The 24,325-nt window shown below is 41.0% G+C and overlaps 1 protein-coding gene across 3 annotated transcripts in view; it reads right to left on the bottom strand.

Annotated features, from left to right (window-relative positions):
* CSMD3 (CUB and Sushi multiple domains 3) overlaps positions 1 to 24,325 on the bottom strand; it is a 1,226,382-nt gene that overhangs the window by 110,096 nt on the left and 1,091,961 nt on the right. For all 3 annotated transcript variants that reach the window (XM_038390468.2, XM_038390469.2, XM_038390471.2), the window contains 2 exons: positions 23,812 to 24,006; positions 21,840 to 22,013 (listed from right to left, as the gene is read on the bottom strand). In XM_038390468.2, coding sequence (XP_038246396.1) covers positions 21,840 to 22,013; positions 23,812 to 24,006 — 369 coding nt within the window. The remainder of the gene's footprint in view (positions 1 to 21,839; positions 22,014 to 23,811; positions 24,007 to 24,325) is intronic.

The raw sequence follows: 24,325 nt of genomic DNA, 5'->3' as shown, positions 1-24,325 counted from the left end.
AAGAGTGGACACACATCTGCTTGTTGAGGTAAAACATTGCTGTTATATTGTTTGTGACTACTAATAGGCTGCCTCCCCTGATCTGCGATAGAAATCTGGCACACCTGTCTGACAGCTTTCAGTTCCCAGATACTAATGTGTAAAGGTAAGTCCTCTGAGGACCATAGACCCTGTGTTTGTAGAAAACTTAGGCGGGCTCACCATCCTAGGGTCAAAGCATGTCATTAGTGTGAAAGTCAGTTGCAGGTGGGCAATGGAAAGCCTAATCATGCCTTGGCCACCATTCTAGGGAGATGAAGACATGGGACTGAGTCTCACTGATAGTGGCTTGTTGAGTATACTGATGACAACCAACTCTGAAGAATTTGAGTCAGTCTGAAGTATTGAACCGTATAGGTGCAAGAAGCCATGTGACCTAGAAGCCTCAAACAATTTTGTACTGTTATGATCAGGTGAGCCTTCAAACCAATTGCTCTGATTGCCTGGTGTGATGTTGCACTCTGATTTTAGGGAAATATGCTAATGAGTGTGAATATAATGTAACTAGAATATGCTTCATGCAAAAGGTCTCTTTTAAGGTATCATTACAAAGTTTATAATCTACTGAGTGAGGTCATCCTATTTGTGTATGTATATATATATATATATATATATATATATATATATATATATATATATATATATATATATATATATATATATATAATTCTTGTATCTGAAACTAGAAATATGAAATAACTCTGAGGGCCTATTGTAATTATGCAAAGTGTGAGCCATTAATGGTGGTTTGGAATCTTGATGGCTCCCAACAACCAGGACAATTGATTGTGGATGACTCTGTTAGCTTGCAGGCCTTCCTGTGAGTCAGGCTGGGAGGAATGCAGGACATGTGACCATGTCACCTGGTACTGAAATCCATCTTAAACATGGTGCTTTCCCATTTAGAAGGAGGGGTGGGGACCCAGAGAGACAAAAGATTTCCACCTTCTGCCAAAGCTATATAAGGAGATGGAACAGAACAAACAAGGCTGCAGTCATGAGAAATCCCCTAGCTACCAGCTAAGCAGGGTGTTGGACTAGATGACCTCCTGAGGTCCCTTCCAACCCTGATAGACTATGATTCTATATCCTTGACAAGCCAATCATCTAGGTATGGGTAAACCTGCACTCCTGATCTTTGAAGGAAGGCAGCTAATACTTCCATGACCTTTGTAAAAACCCCTGGAGCCGCTGATAGGTCAAAAGATAGTATAGTGAATTGGTAATGATTTTGATTCACTAGAAATCGGAAGTACTTCCTGTGTCCTTTAATGATTGCCACATGGAAGTAGGCATCTTTTAAATTGAGGTCAGTGTACCAGGGTCAGAAGATCAGATCATAGGCAGTCATGCTTAGTGGTCAGAGCGGCAGTCAGGCCTAAAGGTCAGAGTGGGAGTAAGGCCTTGTGGTCAGAGTCCAAATGCCAGAACCAAGAGTTGAGACAGAGCTGCAGTCAGGAATCAGAGTAAAGGGTCAGAACTGAAGTCAGAGTATGAATGCCAAAGCCAGGGGTGAAGACAGAGCCAGGTATCAGATCCAAAGGTTGGAACTGGATTACAAGGAAGGCAGGAGCAGAGCTGGTTCTGAGCCAGGAGCAAAGCTGGGACAGGATGGGAACAAGGCCAGGTGCAGGGCAGGATTTGGGCTGGAGCTGTGGAGGAGCAGAGCAGAAGCAGGGTTTGGTAAGAGACAGAGAGTCAATAAGAAGCCAGTAAGCTACTGCTGCTACTGAGCTTAAGAACTGGCCTGTGGACTTGTTCAGCCAATCAGACTTGGCAGTCCATCACACAGCCTTTTTGGCTCATTAGGGTGTTCAATATTGTGTGCAGAGTATTGAGCAGGCACAACTTCAGAGCCTTACTCCTGACAACCAGTCCCCAAGGAAAGGATAACAGAAGTTATGGTGACCATCCAAAACATCATCCTTTTAAAGAGTTTCTTGAGTTGATGCTGATTTAAAATTGGTCTGAGATACCCCTTCCTTTACTTTTGGAATTAGGAAATATCGGAAATAAAATCTGTTCCCTCTGAGACCAAATGAATCTCCCCTATGGCTCCCAAATGAACCTCCCCTATGAATGCGCTTACTGGACAAGGAGTTTCTCATGAGAATGGTTCCTGAAGAAGGATAGAAGGGGATGTGGGGGAAGGAAGGGTAGAAGCGAACTGGAGGGTATCTCTCACTTCCCCAGTGCTCAAGACTCACTGGTTCAATGTAATCTGAGACCAAGTAATCTGGAGGTTCAGATCTCAAAATAGGGGGACTGGTATGTCAACCTCGACTGGCCCGTCAAAATGGCTGTCTGTTCAGGAAGTGGACAGTTCCAGAGATTGAATCAATGACAGTGGTGCTGGGGGACCAGACTCTTGTAAAGGTGGAGACACCACCACTGAGAGGCAATGCAAGTTTCTTGTCACTGCAAACACCTCCGTGATAGTCAGCACTAAGAGGGTATCTTGTTGCAGTGCTGAAGGAGTTAATGGTGGCTCTTCCAGAATCAGGCTTGGCAATGCCCCTTGACATTGGAGATGACTGTGCCATTGTAAGCACCAATTTGGAAGAGGAGTGGTTAGGTTTCAAATGCACTCTACTTGGCTCCTTCTCGACTCTCTTACCAGACTTAGATGTTGGCGACATTCTCCCAGCCAGAGCCAGACTGGAAGCTTTATATTTCTTTCTCGGTATGGGTGATGGAGAATGGTGCTATGATTCTGCTAATGCTAGAGGTGCAATTCTCACTGAAGCTGCAGCACTTGGCACCAACTCAGACTAGGATAGCTCCAATGGTGGCCTGACCACTGTCTTCACGTGGTCTCCCAATTCTTCTTCATCCTAGTCTTGAACTTCCTGTAAATCTGTCACAATCCTTCAGGTGTGCCTCTCCCAAGCACTTCAGGCAGCTATTGTGCAGGTCACCATCTGGCATAGGCTTGGAGCAAGAAGCACATGGCCTAAAACCTGGTGACCGGGATATACTTCAGAATCGTGAATTGAAAAACAACAAAGTAAGTCTGAATAGCCATATTTTAACAGAACGAGATCTTACGAGCTATCCTAAAAAAAACTAGAGTAACCACACACACACACACACGAACTGTTCTGGCATAGAATGCAGTTCCAATGACGGTCATGGGTGGTAAGAAGGAACTGGAGGTAGAGGTTCTAACAGTAGCTCTTCCCTTTATACCTGCATGTAGCATCGCGTGGTAGCGGAATCAGGGTGGGGGTGAAATGAGCCACCCAGAGGGTACTACTGAGGGAAAACATTTCTGATGGCCAAGAGTGGAATGGACTTGCAATCACTTGAAGAAGGAATGTAGTTTTTCACTGTGAATTTAGATTAATTTAGTCTGAAATGAGGCCAAGGAGCTGACCTATTCTTTTCTTTCAGTTCATAGGTTTAGCCCATTTGTTTCCATTCAACTGCTTTTTTATTTTATATAGTATCTTTGCAAGTCAACAGACCTGATTTTTATATCACACTGGTGGAGTAACAACATTATTTAACGGAATTACACCAATGTACAGGAGGGGCAAGACCAGAATCTGACCCAGTATCTCAAGTTGCTTTCAATTGGGAAATAATCTATACTTTCTCCAATTAGGATCCCTACATAAAAGGCTGGGGGTTGGTGAAACCTGGTTGAAGCTGCTCGGAGTAATAGTTACCCTTCATTCAGGATAAATATAAATTACAGTTAATCTGCTTTTGGAATAAGACAGCTGAAGCAATAACAGCCACCACCACCAACACCAGCATATGCGAGACCTTTCAGGAGTTATGTGGATGGAGGGGTTTAACAGGGGGTTGAATGAAAATGCAGAGAACTGGGTGTTATTTTGGTAGAGCTGTGTCTGTGTATGAACAGAAGCAGCCAAAAAAACCCTGCAGAAGCAGCCAAAGACAGCCTGGAGAGCTTTTTGGGGTAGAGTGCTGGCTGGGAAAAAGGATATTGAGCAAGTAAACTACAGCCACTTGATTCCTACTGTCCATAGGAACAGGTGTTTAGACATTCTCTGAAAATAAGCAGGGTCCCACCACAGAAATGCCTGATTTTATCATCAGCATCTTCCCTAATGTAAACAATCTACAAGACTCTGAATATTGGCTAACTATTGGGGTCAAAAGGGGTAACAATATTATTATTGCATAATGGACCAATCATCCTATATTAACATATATTAGCATATAGCATTAATTTAAAAAAACAATCATCAAGTCTAGTACAGTAGTCTTGAAATATTGTGCGAACCAGCACATAAGACTTGTGGAGGTCCTGGAGATGGGAGGGAAGAGGTGCAGTCATTAAAATCAATACAGTGCTTTTGGTTCTGCACAGATGGGAATGAAGAGGTGAAGCATGAATAAAGCTTGCACGCTACATGTCCTAGTAAACTCAGCTATAGGATGAACTCCCCATGTGTTACTTTTATCGTAAGTTCAGAGTTAAAGAGTTTTAAAAGATGAAGAAAGATGGCCTAGAATGTTAAGCAAAATACCTAATCAGTGTTTTACAGATTTGTGGTTGTGATGAGTGCTTCTTAATGTAACCCTTCTGCCCATCAGAGTTGGCAGCAAGGGCCGGGTTCAGTATCTAGGGGTTCCATTCCAATAACACAATGCATAACCGGCTCGAGCCCCCATCCAGTGACCTGGGACAAATATATACCACCCCCCCTCCAGGCGCTTCCAAGAGGCAATACTTCCCCTCTCGCAAGCACAGAGTCTGAGTGTAGCAAAAGCCTTTTAATAACAGAGAGAAACAATGTGGCATTATGTTGGGGAAACACCACCAACAGGATTCATAACACAACCCCTGAGCAAAAAACCCACCCCAAGCAAACTGGGGCATGTCTTTCCCTTTGGTTCTTGAGTCCAACAACCGAAAGTCACCCAAAGTCCCAAAAGTCCAACAACCCAAAAGTCTCTGTCCCTGGTCAGTGCAGCACCAGAATTCGAAAGTTTATCTGCAGAGTTTTACCTCCCATCCCTGGGTGGAGATGGGGGGGGTTAAGGGGCACCTTACGTGGTCCAAAGCTGACTGCCCCACTTCTCCATGGGGCTCTGCTCCGCTCCACTCCACCAGCTGCCCCATGAATCATTCCACTCTGCCAGCCGCCCCCATGAGCTGCTTCAGCCATCCCGCGAACTGCTCTGCTCCAAGAGCCGCTCTGCTCTGCCAGCCATCCCGCAAACTGCTCCGCAATATATCTTCAGGCTCCCCCGCCACTTAACACAACACTCAGTGATTTCATCTCTTAGTAAGTTTAGCTCTTTTGTGATTTCAGCTTATAGTAGCAGAGCCTCAGTGCTGGTGCACTATTGGCCCAAAGTGAATTCAGCTCAGCAGCCTGTAACTAGACTCCTAATGGAATCAAAATTAGCTCTGATATTCCACAGTAGAGAAAGAAGAAAGTGCAATTAGCATATAAGGCCCTCACCAGGGGGCTCATACCAGTAGGTATTAATACCTATCCACAGCATCTCTTAATTCACTGAGTTTTGGAACCCATGCCCCTTGCCTAGCGAGTGCTACTTAGTTGATGGAGAGTCCCTCCATCATAATAAAAGGCCAAGTACAGTTCCACTGTCCTTGATTCACATAATCAGGATAATAACAATTTATTCTTCCTGTTCCAATAACAGAGACACTGGGGATCCCACAGGAGCCAAAGTGGCCATTTGGGCAGCTATGGACTCATGCTAGGCGGGGTGGGTGTGCCTATGCAAATGAGATCAGCCCCTGAAGTTCTTTTCCACAACTTGCCACAACTCACCACCAGGTATCAGGGTGGAGCTCATCCTGACTGTGCTTACATTAATACAAAGAAATTTGTAAACTCCGGTATCCCAGTACCCCCCCAAAAAAGATGAGAGTGAGAAGTACTAATAATATGTGAGCATCACACACTACCCAACTTGACCTAAAATCAAGCCTTAGAAATAAAGAATGAGTGTAATCAGAAACTGTCAGAATCTTTTTAAACATCCATTGAGAACACTTTCACTTCCACAGCAGGAAGGCTGCTCTGTGAGATGTACATGCGGGAATACATGAATTTAGAATTTTGTATTAAATAACAAAAAGGTGCATATTCTCATTGTCACTGTCAACGCCATTTAACACTGGTGCATCACTGAAGAAAATCTACATATGTTGGAGGGAAATGCTATATTATCATTCTACAAATCGGTCAATCATCTGTCCTATAACAATGACCTCAGATGAGGAAAAAAGGATCCTTTGTACCAAAGGTTTGTTTTGCCCTCCTCGACACAGGGCATACTTTCCAATCATGGATAATTTCCTCATATGATGACTTGCAAACTCCTTCCCATAGACACATCCTCTCTAAGAGCATCCCCTACCTGGTTCCAACTACCTTTCCAACTTTCTTAAAGAGATGGATGGTGCACCAGCTTTACTTATTTCACATTCAAACCTGAATCTCTCTCTCTCTCTCTCTCGGCTAATTATTTGATAACAGTCATAGGCGATACTGAGAATGTCTATGATGCAAAGACAACTTCAGTTCAACTGGACTTTTGCTCAATCAATCTAACTCTCAGGCATCAAATTCCAACTCAATATTTCAGCCTGAACTAGACAACAGCATGGTGACTGCACAACCATGTGCTCCCTGGACTTCGTTCTTATTTCCTGGAAAGATTTCCTAGGCATTAAGAAAAAGGGCCAGAGGGGCTTCAAGGACATCTCATAGTGAATACCTCCCGCAATCCATACTCCTGAGACATCATCCTGAACAACATCACTTACTGGCCAAGATGGTCTTCTCCTGGGTCTCCTCCTATCAAACCTGAGAAGACCTTCCACCCTCGGAGCTACAGAAGCCACCACACAACTGACCAAATAGTGGGAGATTGAGATCTTCAGTATTTCCTAAATTCATGGCTATGACAGCAAAGTGGCCTGCAGAATTCCTTGACAGGACTGAATACCCCTTTGAAGAGGACATCCTCTCTCCTCTGCTGGAAAGTCTGGTTACTTGTACAACACTAAGGGGAACTAGTTAGAAAAGTCTTCAGGTTTCTGCCCAGCAGATAGGGATGAAATATGTAACACAATCTAAGAAAAAGATATGGGTAGTGGTGGGAATCCCAAATTAGAGTCTCTTGATAAAATTTCTTTTGTCTAAGCTGGGATACTTTGCCATAATTCCAGATCATGGGGAAAATATTATGTTTTGCAAAATGTGTAAGAGTGATCACACTTATAGTCAGGTGGATCACACACTTTTCTGGGTCATCAATACTTCTAGTTGCTGCTCTTCTATAGTCACTGACAGAGACACCCTCTCAATGGAGGGCAGGCTACTCTTTTGAATATAAATAATAATAATAACAACCTTCATTTATTCCACCAAGATTCTGCAAGTAAAAAAAAAAATTTCTTACATACTAGTTTTGGTTATTTTGCTAGAGGACTCTATCCCAAATTAAGGCATTCTGCCGGCACTTCTCCTTTCATATCTGTGAATTTAGGCATATGGGTTGTCTTGACTGTTCACTCTTCAGTGAATTATACTGTGGCACTAGAGGCATCTGTAACTGCTACTGTGGTTCCCACTTTTGACTTACCAGGCAGAGACTCAAGACAAAGAACATCTTGGTTGTTGGGTCGGGTATAACAGCTAGGAAGGGTGGAACAAGCAAAAGACTTACATCAAGAGAAGTCTATGAAGTTGTTCAGTCCTTTAGAAATTTGAGGTAAGTGCAATCTTCCCAGGAGGAAAAGAGCTCAAAGATGTGGGTACCCGATCGGCCTTTTACTGAAGTCCAGAGTTGGAAGTCAGTGCCTGAGAGGAGCATCAGGCACTTTTTGGTCTTGAGGAAGTCTCGGCCTCGAGGTAACAGAAATTCCTCCCATGGATGAACTATTGAACTGAGCCATTCTTTTTAGGTGACAAATCTGAGGAACTGTCCCAGACTGTGGCATCAGTAAAGGTGGTTTTGAAACAAATTGATAGATTAGTTTAGCCATAAGTCACCTGGCCCACATGGTATTCACCCAAGAATTCTGAAGAAACTCATTTATGAAACTGCAAAACTACTAACTGTGGTATGTAACTATTGCTTACATCAGCCTCTGCACCAGATGCCTTCAGGATAGCTAACGTAATACCGAATTTTTAAAAAGGCTCTGGAGGTGATTCTGGCAATTACATGCTGGAGAACCTAACTTCACTACCAGGCAAACTGGTTGAAACTATAGCAAAGAACAGAATTATCAAACATAAAGATGAACATGATATGTTGTGGAAGAATCAACACCCAAACTGACTCCATCCACACTATTATTATTTTCTAGACATTGGAAAATGTAAGCCACCTATTTTAATAGCTTTGCAGACCATATGGTTTCATTGTTTTCACCATTATCATCACGATCACTAATGTTTTGGCTCACTGGGCTATCTATCTATGCCTCATCATCTCTTCCTTTGTTTTTAACTATGAAAAAGTTCTTCATCTACTATCAGGGTCTCTTTCCTCAATAAATGTATCTTCAAAATTATGTGATCAGCTATTGTACATTAGGTTACATTCAATTGACTGTACTTTAATCTAATTGCTGGTCTTTTTCTTATAGTTTTCCCCACCCACTTGAATGTCTTCTTCATTACTTTTGTCAGATTTATTTTTGTTAGAACTTTTGCTGTGTCATGAATGATTTATTAGCCATGTTCTGAAGTGGTCCCCTTTTAAAAAATTACCTATAATTTCCAGGACATGATATCTGTAATATTACATGTTCCTTAACTTAGAGGAAGAGAGAACTTGTATACCAGATACCATGACCTGGTATCAGTGAGTAAATGCTGACATTTTCATAGTGACTACTATAATTGAATTAGTTCTGGTTGCTGTCTCATCTAAATGCAAACTCCTCTATTACTAGTAAGCTATTCAAGACACATGTTTCAACATGTCTTCTTGATCAAGCTGACTCTGTCCTTCATTCCTACATTTCAATTTATATGCATATTTAGTGTTGTACCATTCACTGCATGCTGCTTTTTAAAAATGTTGCTGCATTTTTTTGGATCTCAGTATTAACTTACATTTTGAAAACTAAACAAACCTGTTGTCCCAGCTGGTGCTGCTGCTGATGGAGAGCTGCAGCAGGGCAGGCAATTGCCCCATCCATTTAGTGTCATCAGGAAGGCCAGATATTATATAAGTACCTGATCTATGCTTGTTTTTGGAGTATTTTGTGTTTAGTATTGTCACAGTACAAGATAACCATTTAAGAGGGGTTCAAGCTTAGCTCTGCACTGTTGCTTGTTTACACATGGAACAGGGGTATTGTGAGGCTGATTATTCCCAGGACATATGGGGACTATATGCCTTACAGCAATATATGCTGTGTGGGAAAAAGGAGAGATATAAGATAGACAGATCCCTTTTGTCTGGATGGTGAGAGGCCCATATGGAGCAGGAGCTGGGCCATCCCAGTGAGGGAACCTGCGAGAGAAAAGCCACCAATGAGCTGTTCATTGAGAGGAAAGACAGAGGAAGAAGTCAGACTTGTTGTGGACAGTTTGGAACAGGCTAGTCAATCCATCCTGAAGAAAAAAAACATGGATAGGAATCATTTCCTCTATAATTTAAAAGCTATTTGTATTATATTCTCATTCTTATATGTCCCTCATTACTGTACTATCTGAGGGCCTTCCAGAAATACAGCAAATGATGTGCCTAGCATATTTATGTGAGCCTTCATTAAACTAGACCCCACAAGGGGGGGCTATTCAAACTCCAGGGGCAGGTTTTAATTCCTGTCATAACAAACTGAATACCGTTTCATCCTGAATGTCTGATTTGATGCATAGGGATGGGTGGACAGAAAATAGTGTTATAGCCATTAAACAGGAGGGGAGGAAGACTCCATTTTGGAGCCTCTTCAGGAAATCAGTAAAACATTGAGTGATCTTATTGTGGATTTTGTAATGTTACATAGATAATTAATGTATTTGAAAACTATCTTGGATAAATACTGTGATAGTTATACACTTCGCCTTCCTTGAGAACTTGAGGGGGATATTAATTTGTTTGTGATTTTATTAATAACTTTAATCCTACTCTTCAAGTCTCTAAAATATTTCATATTTCAGATAAAAATATTTTTTCCTGTGATTCTTGCTAAACTGACCCTACATTCTGCTATTGCCACTCTGGTATTGTTTACTGTTTGGTTTTGAATGGTTGATGACTTATATTTGAAAAATATTACTACTTCCACTCCCCCCCCCAAGTTAAGACAGTACATATTTTCCCAGATAGTGCTAAAAACAGATCTATATTTTAAAAAGAAACAAAAAATCTTTTGTATTCTTTGGCTTTTAAAGCGTTGGTTATTTTTTGCTCCTAAACTATGGCTTTACAAAGATCAGAAAAATAATCTTTTCTTAAAATTCACTAGAATCAGCAAATTCTATCTTCCACAGAAAGAAGTACCTGAATTAGACAAAGAAGGGAAACTCATTCTTTGTTGCCATGGATTCAATTACTTGTTTTTGTCAGTTGATTACCTGTAACTTACTTTATTTTGATTCATTAAGCAGAAAAAAGAATATATATGCAGTATTTCTACTTACAGATGTAGCCAATGATTTTTATTTAGTGTTCTCTTATTGGGTGATGTTATGATTAACATGTTATATCACATATAATCATTGAATGTTAAAGTTGTAGATTATAGAAGTATAAGTGAACACTAAACTAAAATCATTGGCTACATATGCATGAAACCGTGCAGTTAGAAATTATATATTGTGGCAGAGCTCTAACTTTGTCCCCATGGGTCCCACTCTTCTAGGTGGTTTATGTTAGCCTCAGAGGCTCACTGCGACCCTCCATGTAGCCCTTCTCTCTCTAGGGCCAGGGTTACAGTCTACTGAGCTCTTTTCATCATAAGCCAGCAAGGAGGTTGGTGAGAGAACCTGCACAGTCTCTGTTGTCCCTATGTGCTTATTCCCAAATAGTTTAGCCTCCTGTCCTGACAGGGTTCAGTCTTCCCCTCCCAGGAGGTGTTTCTTTAGTGTCGGGTTGGGGGGGAAACCAGGGCCACCCTCTACTCTGGGTTCCAGCCCAGCCAAGGGACCCTAATGGCAGCAGCTGTTGGCAGCCAACCTTTCACTGCCAGAGTTGCTACATTTCCCTGGACCACTTCCCCACAGCTCTCCCACTTCTCTCTCTTAATGCCTTCTTCACCCTTACCTTAGGGCTCCCTTTCCAGTGGCTTGAGGTTGTCTTCATTACCCAGTGCTTCAGCCACACTTCCTCTGGTTCCTTGGCTCTCCTTGGTCTGACTGGAGTGAGCCCTTTTATAGTATCAAAGGGGCCTTAATTAGAGTCAGGTGTTCACATTAGCTTAACGGCCTCACCTGACTCTTTGCAGGTCAGGTGTTATCATTAGCCTGGAGCAGCCCCTGCTCTGGTCAGTCAGGGAACAGAAAACTGCTTATCCACCGGCCAGTATATCTGCCTTCTACTACTCTGCTGTACCCCAGGCCCGCCGGACCTTTTAATTGGACCCCTGCCCCGTGGACCCAACCGATCCCTTCACCCCTTCACTAGAAGCCGGCTGCACGAGATGCAGCCGGTCTGTTTTCAAACCGCGCCAAGAAAACATCTCTACACGCTCGTGCTCCACACCCTTCACGCCCGTACCCTCGTGTCCCGCCCCGATACAAAATGGCGGGACCTCCTGCCACCTTTGGAGGGTGAGGAGCCCCGGTGGGCCAGCCTATATTCCATCTTAGTCCCAAAGCCCGCCGGGGATGTCAGTTGGCGGCTCCTTCACGGAGCCGTGAGCACGGACGTGTACTTGGCGCAGTTCACCACAATCCCAGACACCTGCCCCTTTTGCGGCGTGAGGGATACCCTGGCACATGTCTACCTGGAGTGTGCCAGGCTGCAGCCCCTATTCCGGCTCCTCACCAATATCTTATTACGTTTTTGGTTGCACTTCTCCCCTCACCTTCTCATTTATGCACTCCCTATCCGTGGCCCCACAAAGTCACAGGATCTCCTGGTCAACCTCCTCCTGGCCCTAGCTAAAATGGCCATCTACAAAACCAGAGTGAGGAGGTTGGCCGATGGAGTCTCCTGTGACTGTAGGGCCTATTTCCGATCCTCGGTCCATTCACGTATCCGGGCAGAGTTCCTCTGGGCGGCGTCCTCTGACTCCCTTGACGCCTTTGAGGAGCAGTGGGCGCTGTCCGGGGTTCTCTGCTCGGTGTCCCCGTCCGGTTCCCTTCTTTTGACCCTTTGACCGCACTCCTGTCCCTGTTATTTTATTAGTTGTCCCCCGAAATTTCTTGGGTATCTAGGTCCTGTGGATCCCCCTTTTAGGCTGGGGGGGATCCTTTAGCAGTGGACGGGCTCTGCCCGCCCACTTCCCGGATCCCAATAAGACTACTCTGCTGTACCCAACTGGCCTGGGTCTATAACTATATAATATCCAATGTGTAAATATAAATATTACATATTTTAAAGAGGTGTGAATAACTAATTATTTTGTGTCAAAATAGTTTATATGTTTAAGTTGATAGTAATGTTCATTCTGACTTTTAATTTACTCATGATCAATTATTGTATTTGAAAATTATTTTTTTAAATATCTGCTGTTCTTGACATATAGATATTGCTTTACATCCATAACTGCAGGAAATGTCAGTGGTGTAAAAAAAGGTCCTAAAAAAGTTTTCATATAAACTGAAGTTCAGTAATCCATTTCCTCCAAAAATTTTGCTTTCTTCCCTGAGGAAAGAATACAACTAAATCTTTCATTCTCCAGGTTATAAACAGTATATTCAATAGAAATCTCTATTTCTGATACTTCTAAATGTTTCTCCAGTATTTATCACAGAGATTTTCCCCCACAGAAAATGATTTCACTTTCTCTGTATTGAAAGAATCCAGTAAAATTGTGAGAGGCACTTTGTAAACTCAGAGATACATTAGTCACAGTTTTATCTCTGTCACTTTAAACTAACAATTTGAAGTGTGTTTTTTTCACATTTTATTACTACAAAACTTGCAAAACATTTCATTTATTGCTATGATCTCCATACTAGACCTGCTTGAGGTATTTTTCTAAATGTTTCGGAACACTGTTTTTTTCTTAGAAGTGCTCTGTTATCGCATCCACATTAAACCAGACTCACCTATTCCTCCTTAATGGACAATTTAGCTTCAACACTGCAAAAAAATGTTTTGTGAGCAAACATACTAATTAACAAAATGAATTTCCTATAGCCATTCCTTTTTGCATTCACCTTCTGTGAATATTTGAACCATTGAGGTGATTCATTAATACGAATATTCACACAATACAGCATTGCACTTGCAATATTCAAGATGAGATGCGACACAGTTCAACATAGGAGGAGAGACTCTGAATATTCATTGTCATAGCCCTGGCACAGAGGCAACTGGACTACTTATACAAGGGAATTACCACACCCTTAGCAATTAGAACTGTGCAATTAGCCCAGGAGGCCTGTTTAAATTACAGCAGTTTCTTGAGGCTTGTCAAGGTTCCTTCCCCACTCTGAACTCTAGGGTACAAATGTGGGGACCTGCATGAAAACCTCCTAAGCTTACTTTTACCAGCTTAGGTTAAAACTTCCCCAAGGTACAAACTATTTTACCTTTTGCCCTTGGACTTCCACTGCCACCACTAAACCTCTAACCGGGTTTATTTTTGAGAAAGCGTTGTTTGGAAACGTCTTTCCCCCAAAAATCCTCACCAAAATCTTGCACCCCCCTTCCTGGGGAAGGTTTGATAAAATCCTCATCAATTTGCATAGGTGACCACAGATCCAAACCTTTGGATCTTAAGAACAATGAAAAAATCATTCAGTTTCTTACCAGAAGAATTTTAATAAAAGAAACAGTAAAAAGAATCACCTCTGTAAAATCAGGATGGTAAATATCTTACAGGGTAATTAGATTCAAAACATAGAAAATCCCTCTAGGCAAAACCTTAAATTACAAAAAGACACAAAGACAGGAATATCCATTCTATTCAGCACAGCTTATTTTTTCAGCCATTTAAAGAAATCATAATCTAACGCATATCTAGCTAGATTACTTACTAAGTTCTAAGACTCCATTCCTGTTCTGTCCCCGGCAAAAGCATCATACAGACAGACCCAGACCCTTTGTTTCTCCCCCCGTCCAGCTTTGAAAGTATCTTGTCTCCTCATTGGTCATTGTGGTCAGGTGCCAGCGAGGTTATCCTAGTTTCTTAACCCTTTACAGGTGAAAGGGTTTTTCCTCTGGCCAGGAGGGATTTTAAAGGGGTTTACCCTTCCCTTTATATTTATGACAAGGCTAATCTATAGGCTTCAGGACTAAAGACCTTCAATAACTGTGTCATGCAGCCCCAGCACCTAAATGCCACTTCTATGTCCAAAATGCTTCTAAAGAGCTTGCAACGGCAGCCTCTGAGGGTGTCTCACAGGTCTCTTCCACAGTGCCTGCATTGTGCAGAATGCTTCCCCAGCCAGAAATGGGACTTTTAGACCCCCTTTATGCCTCTCCTGCCCTTCCATTAGGTGATCCTAATGGATCCAGACAATAAATCTTACAATAGCCTAATTTTTCTAGGAAGGATGTGTTGGACATCTATGTGTCCCACATAGGTAAAGTTTATTTGTTTCTTAAACTTCCTAATTCTACTTATCAGCTACCTCTCCCTGAGTGTATCTACAATCACTTCTCCTGGTAAATAAAGTTACACTGATCCATTATGTGAACAGAAACAAACAAACAAAACCAATGTATGACATCCATAACCAGTGAAAACCAACACAGCTTGGGATATCTGTAACCATTGCTGTTTGGAAGTGTTCTCCCTTGTGCTGAGCAATGTATTGGTATGGGGGTAGAGTAATCTTATAGTTTGTATTATATTATCATTATTTGTGGTGCTGTAAAGTTTTGTTATGTATTGCAATTTGCACTAGCTGGTTGGATTCTCTTTCTTCTGTAACGGATCAAGTTCAGTGTTGCGTGGTTGTTGGATGTATAGTAATTGTTTTGGTCCCTGGGTCACACAATTTTTGTAATTTTTTGCAATTTTTATGCCGCTGGAGGCTACATGAAGTTGTCTAACAGGGTGATTAAATTGTAAGTCAGTTTTCGGTAAATATGTTGGGAAATGGTTGCAGTCCCCAACATAGCTGCTTGGAGGAAAGGCATTGCTTTATGCAACAGGGCTTAAACAGAACCCATGCATCTAAAGAAGTGGGCTGGAGCCCACAAAAACTTATGCTCTAATAAATTTGTTAGTGTGTAAGGTGCCAGTACTCCTCCTCCCCACTTTTAAAAGTTTCCAGGGGATGGTTCTAAAGGAATCTCCAGCCCTTAAAATGGAAATACAGTTATAGTTATGTATTACAATGTTTAAGCTTTAACATCTGTTTCACTTCCAAGCATGTGCCTGGGGTTGACAGTGGCATACCAGATTCAATATCTCATTTCCAGATCGACAGATTTCGGGAGCTGGCACCAAGAGCCATCAAGGAACCCAAAAGGATGCCACTAGCTCTATGGAACCTTGGCGTATGATGGTTGTCAGTGTAGCACAGAGATTGGTGGCTCTGTGAACGTTATGGAGCTATGGGAGGAGTTTTGATGTTTTTGTGCAATTGCAGGATCTGGAAGGCCTGTCACCAATATGACCCATTACAGAGGAACACAACCATCTCCACTCGTCTTTGGCCCTTACATTTGTCAGTAGGCTGAACAATTACCCAGATCCTTGCAGCAGTTATTTAGTTTGAAGGTTTCTAACGGGACAGTTTTGAAGCACCAATCTTATGGAGGATACATGTTGGTCCCAATACTGTTAATACGCTTAGGCAACTGGTGCAATCTGGAATCCACATGTCATTGTGGACAGGTAGTGGCCTTATTCAGGGCAGCATTTCTGGTAGCATTTTTTTTTTTTTTTTAGTTTTTCAGATAAGCGAGCTAATATTTACGTCCTGTAGGGATTCTTCTGGAAGGGCTTTGGAACTGAGGGATATACACTGGGGGTGGGGGTGGGGGGAAGTGATTGGTTATATTAACCTTGTAAAAGTCAAAGATGGCTCAAGGAGGCTGGGCTGAATTCATTAATCTGCAGGATAGTGGCAAGCCCTGGATCTGCCCTTTAGAGGCTGTGAGGGCGTACATGTTGATAAGATCACGGACAAATGGACCCCTCTTTATTCACAATGATGGCAGTCCACTGACAACATACCAGGATGGGGAATGACACGGTTGGGGATCCCAGCACATGAATTTGGTTCCCACTCACTCAGGATTCCGGCAACAACAGCAGTGGCCCAGCTGGGTATGGGGCCTAGTGCAATTCAGGCAATTGGGTATTAGGCATGCTGAAGCATACAGAAAATATGCAAAACCCCAGGTGGGGGAATCAGTTTTAATTTTCCATTGTGTTTTCAGTCCAAATGCTGGCAGATGGGCCAGGCAGACGGCCCTGTGGATCTGTGGGCATAGTATTGTTTCCTGGGCACAGGGGAGGGGTTCCAGCTTGGAGGTTTGCATCTGGGCCTCAGTGGTGAAGCAGTCCTGAGCTGCAAGGAGGGACACATTATGGGACCAGCAGATGCCCCTTTTGTACACTGTGGGGATCTGTGAGTTGACATCAGATATAATTGTGTTTCACCTTGGGGAAAATGATTTGGGAACATTTAAAGGGACAGATTTAATGATCAGATCTCAGAGGGACTTGGGGCAGATCATGGAACTTTTCCCAGGAATAAAAAAGGTGTGGTTAGACATGTTGCGATGTAGGGTAAGGAGAGGACCTGTGAAGCCCCCACAAGCCAAAAACACTAGGAGGTATGTGAATAGGGAGGTAGCCAGATTTATGGGTGCCATGGTGGCAGTCGATCATTTCGCAACTGTGCTACGGTGCAGCAGAATTATTCATTTCAGACTTGGAAGCTGACATGTTTTTGGCTGATATTAAAGAGGGCATTAAGAGATGTCTGGGGACCCAGCTAGGATGTGGGGAGGCAGACAAACTAGTTGCTGGTGCCTCCTTGTGCCAGACATCCAGTGCAGGTACTCTACATGGAAGGGATACAGGGATCAGATAAAATGGATTGGTAAAGAATTAAAAAGAGGTATTCTTTAAAGGAGCGGAAACAGGGGAGGTGGGGTTCAGCGCTATAACTGGTATGGCAGGGAGCCATCCTCCTTCTTCATAGACCTTCTGTAATCCTCATTCGAGGGGGGGAGATGGTGAGAACCCAGAAGTGGTTTGGCTGGTGTCCAGGATGGGTAAGGGGCATGGCTGACAGAAGCACACTAGGTCTGTATTGAAATGATTATAGAATTACCTGCACTATATATTTTTATCTGCTGGGTACTCACAGACATTTAAGAATAAAGTTGCAGCTTAATTAAATCACACTCAGTGTCTGTTGCAGTTGTCTGAGTGTGAGCAACATTGCAGCTTGGCAAACAAAAGTGGGGAGGCTATGGGACCACTGTGGAAGAAAAAAGGATTGAACAGCGATTGGGAGATTTTTGAAATACCAGGTGAAATTTACTGAACATTTTATTTTATTTTTTCATTGACAAGTATTAAATATACAACTATAAAGAAGTAAATAAGAAAATGGAATACTAAATCAGAAATACAAAATAACTATTCCTATGCAGTCAAAAACAAAAGTTTATCCATCTCCCACAAAAAAAGAGTAAATAAATAAATAATCAATCAAACATTTATATTTAAAAAGAGGAAACCTTCCTGGTACTAGTTTATACTACTAGACTTGCTTGCCATGAGCTAATTATGTTTTATGAACAAACCAACAAACGTAGACTAACTCCTCAGCTCTGCCCCATCTCCCCAAAGTTTTCCTGTAGCTTTTCCCCATGAAAAAAATTATTATTTCTCTCTTCCCCCTCCAGTGGCTTGGTTTTCTATTGCTAGTACCATTTCTAGTAATTTGGGCCACAATTAAGGGAACCACTTAAACATGAGTTCACATCCATCCATATTCAGCAAAGCATGTGCGTAAGTTACATTGCATTCCATGGAAGCTTTGCTGAAAAGGAATATTTTATTGAATTGGGGCCTTTTTCCCTGTATAAAGTGGGTTTAAAAGACCACCAGTCTGATCTGGCAATGATTCATAGCCACTTGGCACAAGTTTAAAAGACTATGCAAGAAGTCAGGTAATGGAGACTAGCCCAACCTTTTTTTCTTCCTTCTCTCCTGTCATTCCTATCTCCATCTCACCCAGTTTACTCACTCCTAGCTCATTTACCTCTTTCCCTTCCACATTGAATTAGCTACTCCATCTTGCTTTCCCTCCCAGTTTCACAAAGTTTAAGGCCAGCCCTGGAGCACCCATGGAGTCAGGGTCTTTGGGCCAGATGGGACTAGTAGATCACCTAATCTGACCTCCTCTGTATTACAGATGATTAAATTTCACCCAGATGCCCCTACATTGATCCAAATTACTTTAGTGAGACTAAAGCATTTAAATGCTCAGGAGACTAAACTGTTGTGTGCCACTGTCAGAGAACAGGAGAGATCTGGGTGCCCAATGCCTGAGGCCCATACCATGTCAATGGAATTTATTAGATGAGATATACCCAGATGATGCCAGCAGGAGAGGAAGGTTAAAAGCCCAAGGCCTCTGCAAATCTGACTGGAGAATAATTCCCTCCCAACCCCAAATATGGTGATCAGTTTGACTATGAACATAGAATCATAGAACTGGAAGCAACCTTGAGAGGTAATCAAGTCCAGTCCCCTGCACTCAAGGCAGGACTAAGTATTATCTAGACCATCCCTGACAGGTGTTTGTCCAACCTGCTCTCAAAAATCTCTAGTAATAGAGATTCCACAACCTCCCTAGGCAATTTATTCCAGTGCTTAACCACTCTGACAGTTAGGAAGTTTTTCCTCACATGAGTAAGAGACACCAACCAGGCATCTAAGAAAAAAGGTTCTCTGTACCACCTCACAGCACTGATTCACTCCATCCAATGCCCCATTTCCAGCTGTGTGCAAACTATGATGCTTCAAGAGGAAGATTCAAACAAACAAACAAACAGACAGACAAACAAACTGACCAACCAACCAACCCACCCAGAATACATCTGGCCAACTGTGTACTGGAGAAAAAAATTCCTTTGTGACCTCTGCAGATGACCACTGGAGACCTGAAGCATGAGATTTGATTATTGTCTTTGTCTTAATGCCGAGCTGCAAGTGCTTTGAGTATGTTGAGGGTAATACAGGCAATCCTGTTCTCCCCCCTGGCTGATGAACGAAGGAGACAGTTGATAGATTACATGGTCAGAAAATACTACCATGACCATCCAACCCAAAACTGGATTAAAACATATTTTTTAGAAAAAATATCTAATCTTACTTAGAAGACTCCAAGCAAGAGTGAGACCACCACCACCACCACATCTGGCAAACTGTTCCAATGTTTAATTACACTCTCCACTAAGAAATTACGTCATTTCTATGTATTATTATTTATAACTTCAGCTTCTAGACACTGGTTTTTGTTATGCCTTGTCTGTGAGATTGAAAAATCCAGTTCCCTATTAACTGTTCTCTTTTATATCAGCTCGTATTTTTCTATTTATACTATGTTCTGTTTTCTTTTACCCATGTCCATGTCCATAGTTTGTTCTCTTGGCCAACCTTCTGTTGATCTTCTCTCTTTTTGCCTTCTGGGACTATCATAGCTCACTATTTGCCTCCCTCTATTTTTTTTCCATTCTCCCCAAAACCATCTGTTTACTATCTTTCCCAATTAATCATATCTCTGTCTTTCAATCAGTTCTCAGCACCACAGTTCCATCAGTCAATACCAAATTACTCTCTGGGTAAGCAAATATAAAAGCATACTGGGGAACAAACCTATCATGGTTTTGGGAGGACAAAAACACTTCTCTCACAAAGAGATGCAATTCAAAAACCATCCAGCAGGGGCACTGCTCTGAGAACAATGTTGAGCGAGTGTTACTTGTCTCCATTTTATATGTTTCTCCTATCACCAGCTTCTGTTACCATTGTCAAATTTTACAGTGACATTGTGCCCAGTCTGCCATTTCTATCATTAAAATGTTGTCCCTCCTCCTTTGAAAAAGTCCCACTGACAGAATTAAAGTTTTGAAAATATATATTTGAGAACATACTCTTACTCAGCTATTACCTTTTTGATTATTCTACACTGTTTTGATACTGTTTTTTTCATACCCTTTGTCAATAACTTATTACTATGGGATATTAAAGTGTTGTCACTTAACAATAACAAATACAACTCAGGGAAAAAAGTGTCACTGCATATTTCATATAAGACTGGTCAACTCAGCTTATCCCTTTCAAATTTTTATTAGAGATTGTATAACCTGTTAATATTTTCAAGCTCATTATTAGTAATTGCCTATGTTTCTACAGGCAAAAATTAAGAAAAGTTAAATAAAAGTGGGACTTGAAAAGTGGTACCTCCTTACTTGACAAGAAGTTGTTTTGCTTAAATTGATTTAAAAGAATCTGTTCAAGAGGCTCTGCAAAAGTAACAGCCAAGCTTTTCTAAGATTATCTAAGAAGTTAGCATTTTTGAGACTAATGATTCTCTCATAATCATTTCTCATTTCTCCAAATCTATAATAGCTGTGACCTTAACAAAGAAGCAGGTAATTATGGAAGAAAAATTCAGTAGATTTTGAGTCTATACATGGTATGTATATGTATGGCTTTTAGTTTTTAAATATTCTTCCTCATCATATCTTTTAACTTAAATAAAAACAAACATTTATCAAATAACGGCATCCTCTTTCTTCTCTGTCAAGTGGTGTGCATATTAAACTGAAAGGAAACACAAATAAAAATAACACAGTCCCCTCAACTATGAGTCAGCAAAAAATGTTTCCACTAAAGATTAATGGATATATAGGTAACTCTTTTGCTTATCCATGAATCATTTGAAGCCTAGAGGTATTTTAGCTGAAGACTGGCAAAAGAAGAAAATTTGAGCTACAGAAACACAGCTATCTCAAAGAAAAAAATAGTGTACAAATATATCAGCAAACTGTACACAAGGAATCTTCCCACTGGTATGCTGGCCCGGGCCTTAAATGTATTGCATTTTTACTGAAGGATGCTAGTCTGGATAGTTATGAAAATCCCATTTTATGGATATTTTAATATCCCTCATCTACTACCTCGAGGATAATAAGAAAAAATGGGACTATAATGCTACGTTCAAAAATCAAAATACTATCACCACTTTGACCTCAGTTGAAAAGAAAATGTTAATTGCACGCAGTCCTAATAAAGTCAACAAAGTAATCAAGAACAAAACATGGTGAATCATAATCCACTGAAATGTGTCCTTGAAATTATTCCACAGAAGAAACCCTCAAAATCGTCTCTAATCTGCTCACAATGTGTGGGGTTAGGGATTAGATTTTGAAAGAGACATAAATAGATATATAGGTCCATTAATAAGAATGTAGATACATTTTGGTCCTTTAGTTTAAACTTGAGACTCTTGTAAATCATATGGATGGATAGAGTCAATAAACACTAATTGGACTGTAGGTTTCCCCCCCAGATATCTATTGTTAAGAAAAAAATAGAAATCATCACAGTCATAAAAGTTCTGTGCATGGAAGAAGAGGCCTTTGTTGACTCAGCCCACTTGCTGATGCCTGCTAAAGAAAGTTTGTAAAAGAAGGCAGACAGGCCATTATTACAGTTTTCATACCTAAGCAGTTGGTCTCAGTCCCACTCCAAAGTCCAGAAGAGAGACATTCCCTTACAGTAGAGCCAACTAGCATGAATCCGGAATCACAAGTGAATATAGCTGTAGATCCATATGTGATTTGAGTTCCAATCTTATTCCCATTGGGAGGTACAGGAAGTTCTCCACAAGAAATAACTTTAAGGAAAAAAATACACATTTTGTATTGAGCATTGCACTAAAAACATTTAATATGTATTTTTGACTGGTTAAAATAAACATTGGAGGCTAGTCTATTCTGATCTGTGGGAGAAACGGATACAGAAATCTGTATGTAAAATAAAGAACATGTCATGAGGACTCACGCTCAACATTTGAAAAATATTTTACACTATAACTGTAAAATTATTTTTAAAAAACTGTTTAGAACATTTTAATCAACAAAAATCATTGATATTTAATTATCCAGGTTTTTTTAATGAAATGTAAATGTTTCTATGCTCACTTTGTTATTATTTTTGTAAAACAGTATATCTGAGGGCTTTTTGGACAGAGATTATGTTATTTAATTTGTATCTTGTACGTCATTGTACCTCACATGCCTTAGCATTTATAAAACACAGAGTCTTAATACTGGATGAATTATGTTCAGTGACCCCATTATTTTAGTCACAATCCAGAGAATTTTCTGATTTAGAAGGAGACAATGTTTCCTCTTTAAAAAAATTAAAATAAATAGAAATAGTGGCATTAGGAAAATGAACTTCAGTGCTACCTCTGAAAAATTTTACGTGTACAGTTAGATGAATGAGGCCTTAACACAATACAGAAGGATGGGATTTTGCTATAGATAGCACTCCAAAGTGGTGATGAATGACTACTTTCTCTTTGGAAGAGTCAAAGCAGGATTTACATTCAATATTTCAACACAGAGGGGCATACATTATTTTAAAAGAACTCCCATTTGTGATGGGACCCCACCTCAAATTAAATCTGGAATTTCCAAAAAGATGAAAATAATTTTAATTATTAATTATTAAATATCTTAGACTGTATTTTGGAGTACTTCATCTATTAATAGTTGTAACTGTGTTCTCTCCTACATAGGGATTACTATAAATATTGTATATTAGCTAATCTGTACATTTTGTTACAGATTGTATATGTAGATGCACCATAAACACTAATGTTGACCCTCTTTCCAGAAGAATGGTAGTGATTTGGTTCTTTAGAAGGGAAAAAACAATGAAATACTGGTTGTGTAGTCCCCAGTTAATGATATAAGTCCAAACCTTTTAAACGTGGGGGCTTTTACTTTATAAAAGTGGCCTGATTCACATAGGTGCCTATATTTAGCCACACAAGGTTAAATATTTTAGCGTTCTTTCTTAAAAGTACCTGTCTCCATTATACTTCATATTCACTACTTCTCTCTCTTAAAGCCCATGGAGCCAGGTGGTGCCATTAGGATAGCAGCTTGTGGTGAAGATGATACAGATTCTTGCCACCCCAAGGAAGCTCCTAAAGAAAAATCCCTCCCTACTTCTCAGCTGTCCCAGGTGAGTGTGAAAGCTGTACCATGCTCCTAGTGCACCTAGACGGTGTTCTTGACCCTTTTGTGGTGTCTTGTATCACTGTTGGCTATAGGAGAAAACAGTCCCTACTCCACTAAGGACAGAAAGCTATTGTGTCTGATCATTCCATAGGGTGTGCAGGGTAGGGTGGAGAGAAACCTTGTGCTCTATTCATTTCCCTCTGTGTACCTGTCCTAGTGACAGACATCTCAAGAGGGCAGTTGGGTGTGCACAGTTCTATTACCATAAATTTAATCATCATGAATTTCATTAACAATAATGGACATTACTTTAAAATGATTGTCCTTGGGCCTATCCAGGGAGTTGTGTCCCAGGTAGGGTTCTCCTATTCCACTAAACTAGCGGGAAATGTTTTTCTATGTGCCACCTACACGGAAAGTTTACACACAATGCATACTCACTTTGGCAGTAAGGCCTCTCGTTTCTCCAACTCCATGTTCCATTAGCAAGACACTCAATGGATGCTGGTCCCAAACCATAGTAGCCTGGATCACAGCTAAAAACAACTTTTGTTTTGTACTCATAATGTGAACCATTCACTATTCGCCATCTCCCATGTTCCAGAGTAAAGGAATTGATGCTTGGACATGTAACAACTTACAAAACAAAACAAATCAACAACAGAAAACCCCCAATGAGACCAGTATTTGTGGCTCAGGAAGTACAAGTTAACAAGAATATGAAATAAAGAATATTTGTTCTTATGTCAAATTTGTTCAGTGTCAAATTTTATTCATAATGGCTTCCTATTTGGAGTCTGTGTCTGATTTCATAACCTGCTTAGGGCTGAGCTGTAATCCTGATGTATATGGTCATAAGCACGTTGAATCTTTCTTGGTGAAAGGAACTTTTGCCCCATCTCTGGATCCTATGTTATTTCTCCCCGGAACAAATGAGAGTCCCCCACTACCTTCC

This window comes from Dermochelys coriacea, chromosome 2 (assembly GCF_009764565.3).
Source record: "Dermochelys coriacea isolate rDerCor1 chromosome 2, rDerCor1.pri.v4, whole genome shotgun sequence".
NCBI lineage: Eukaryota > Metazoa > Chordata > Testudines > Dermochelyidae > Dermochelys > Dermochelys coriacea.
Note: the sequence above shows the minus strand (reverse complement) of the source record. Positions and strands in the feature narration are given on the sequence as shown.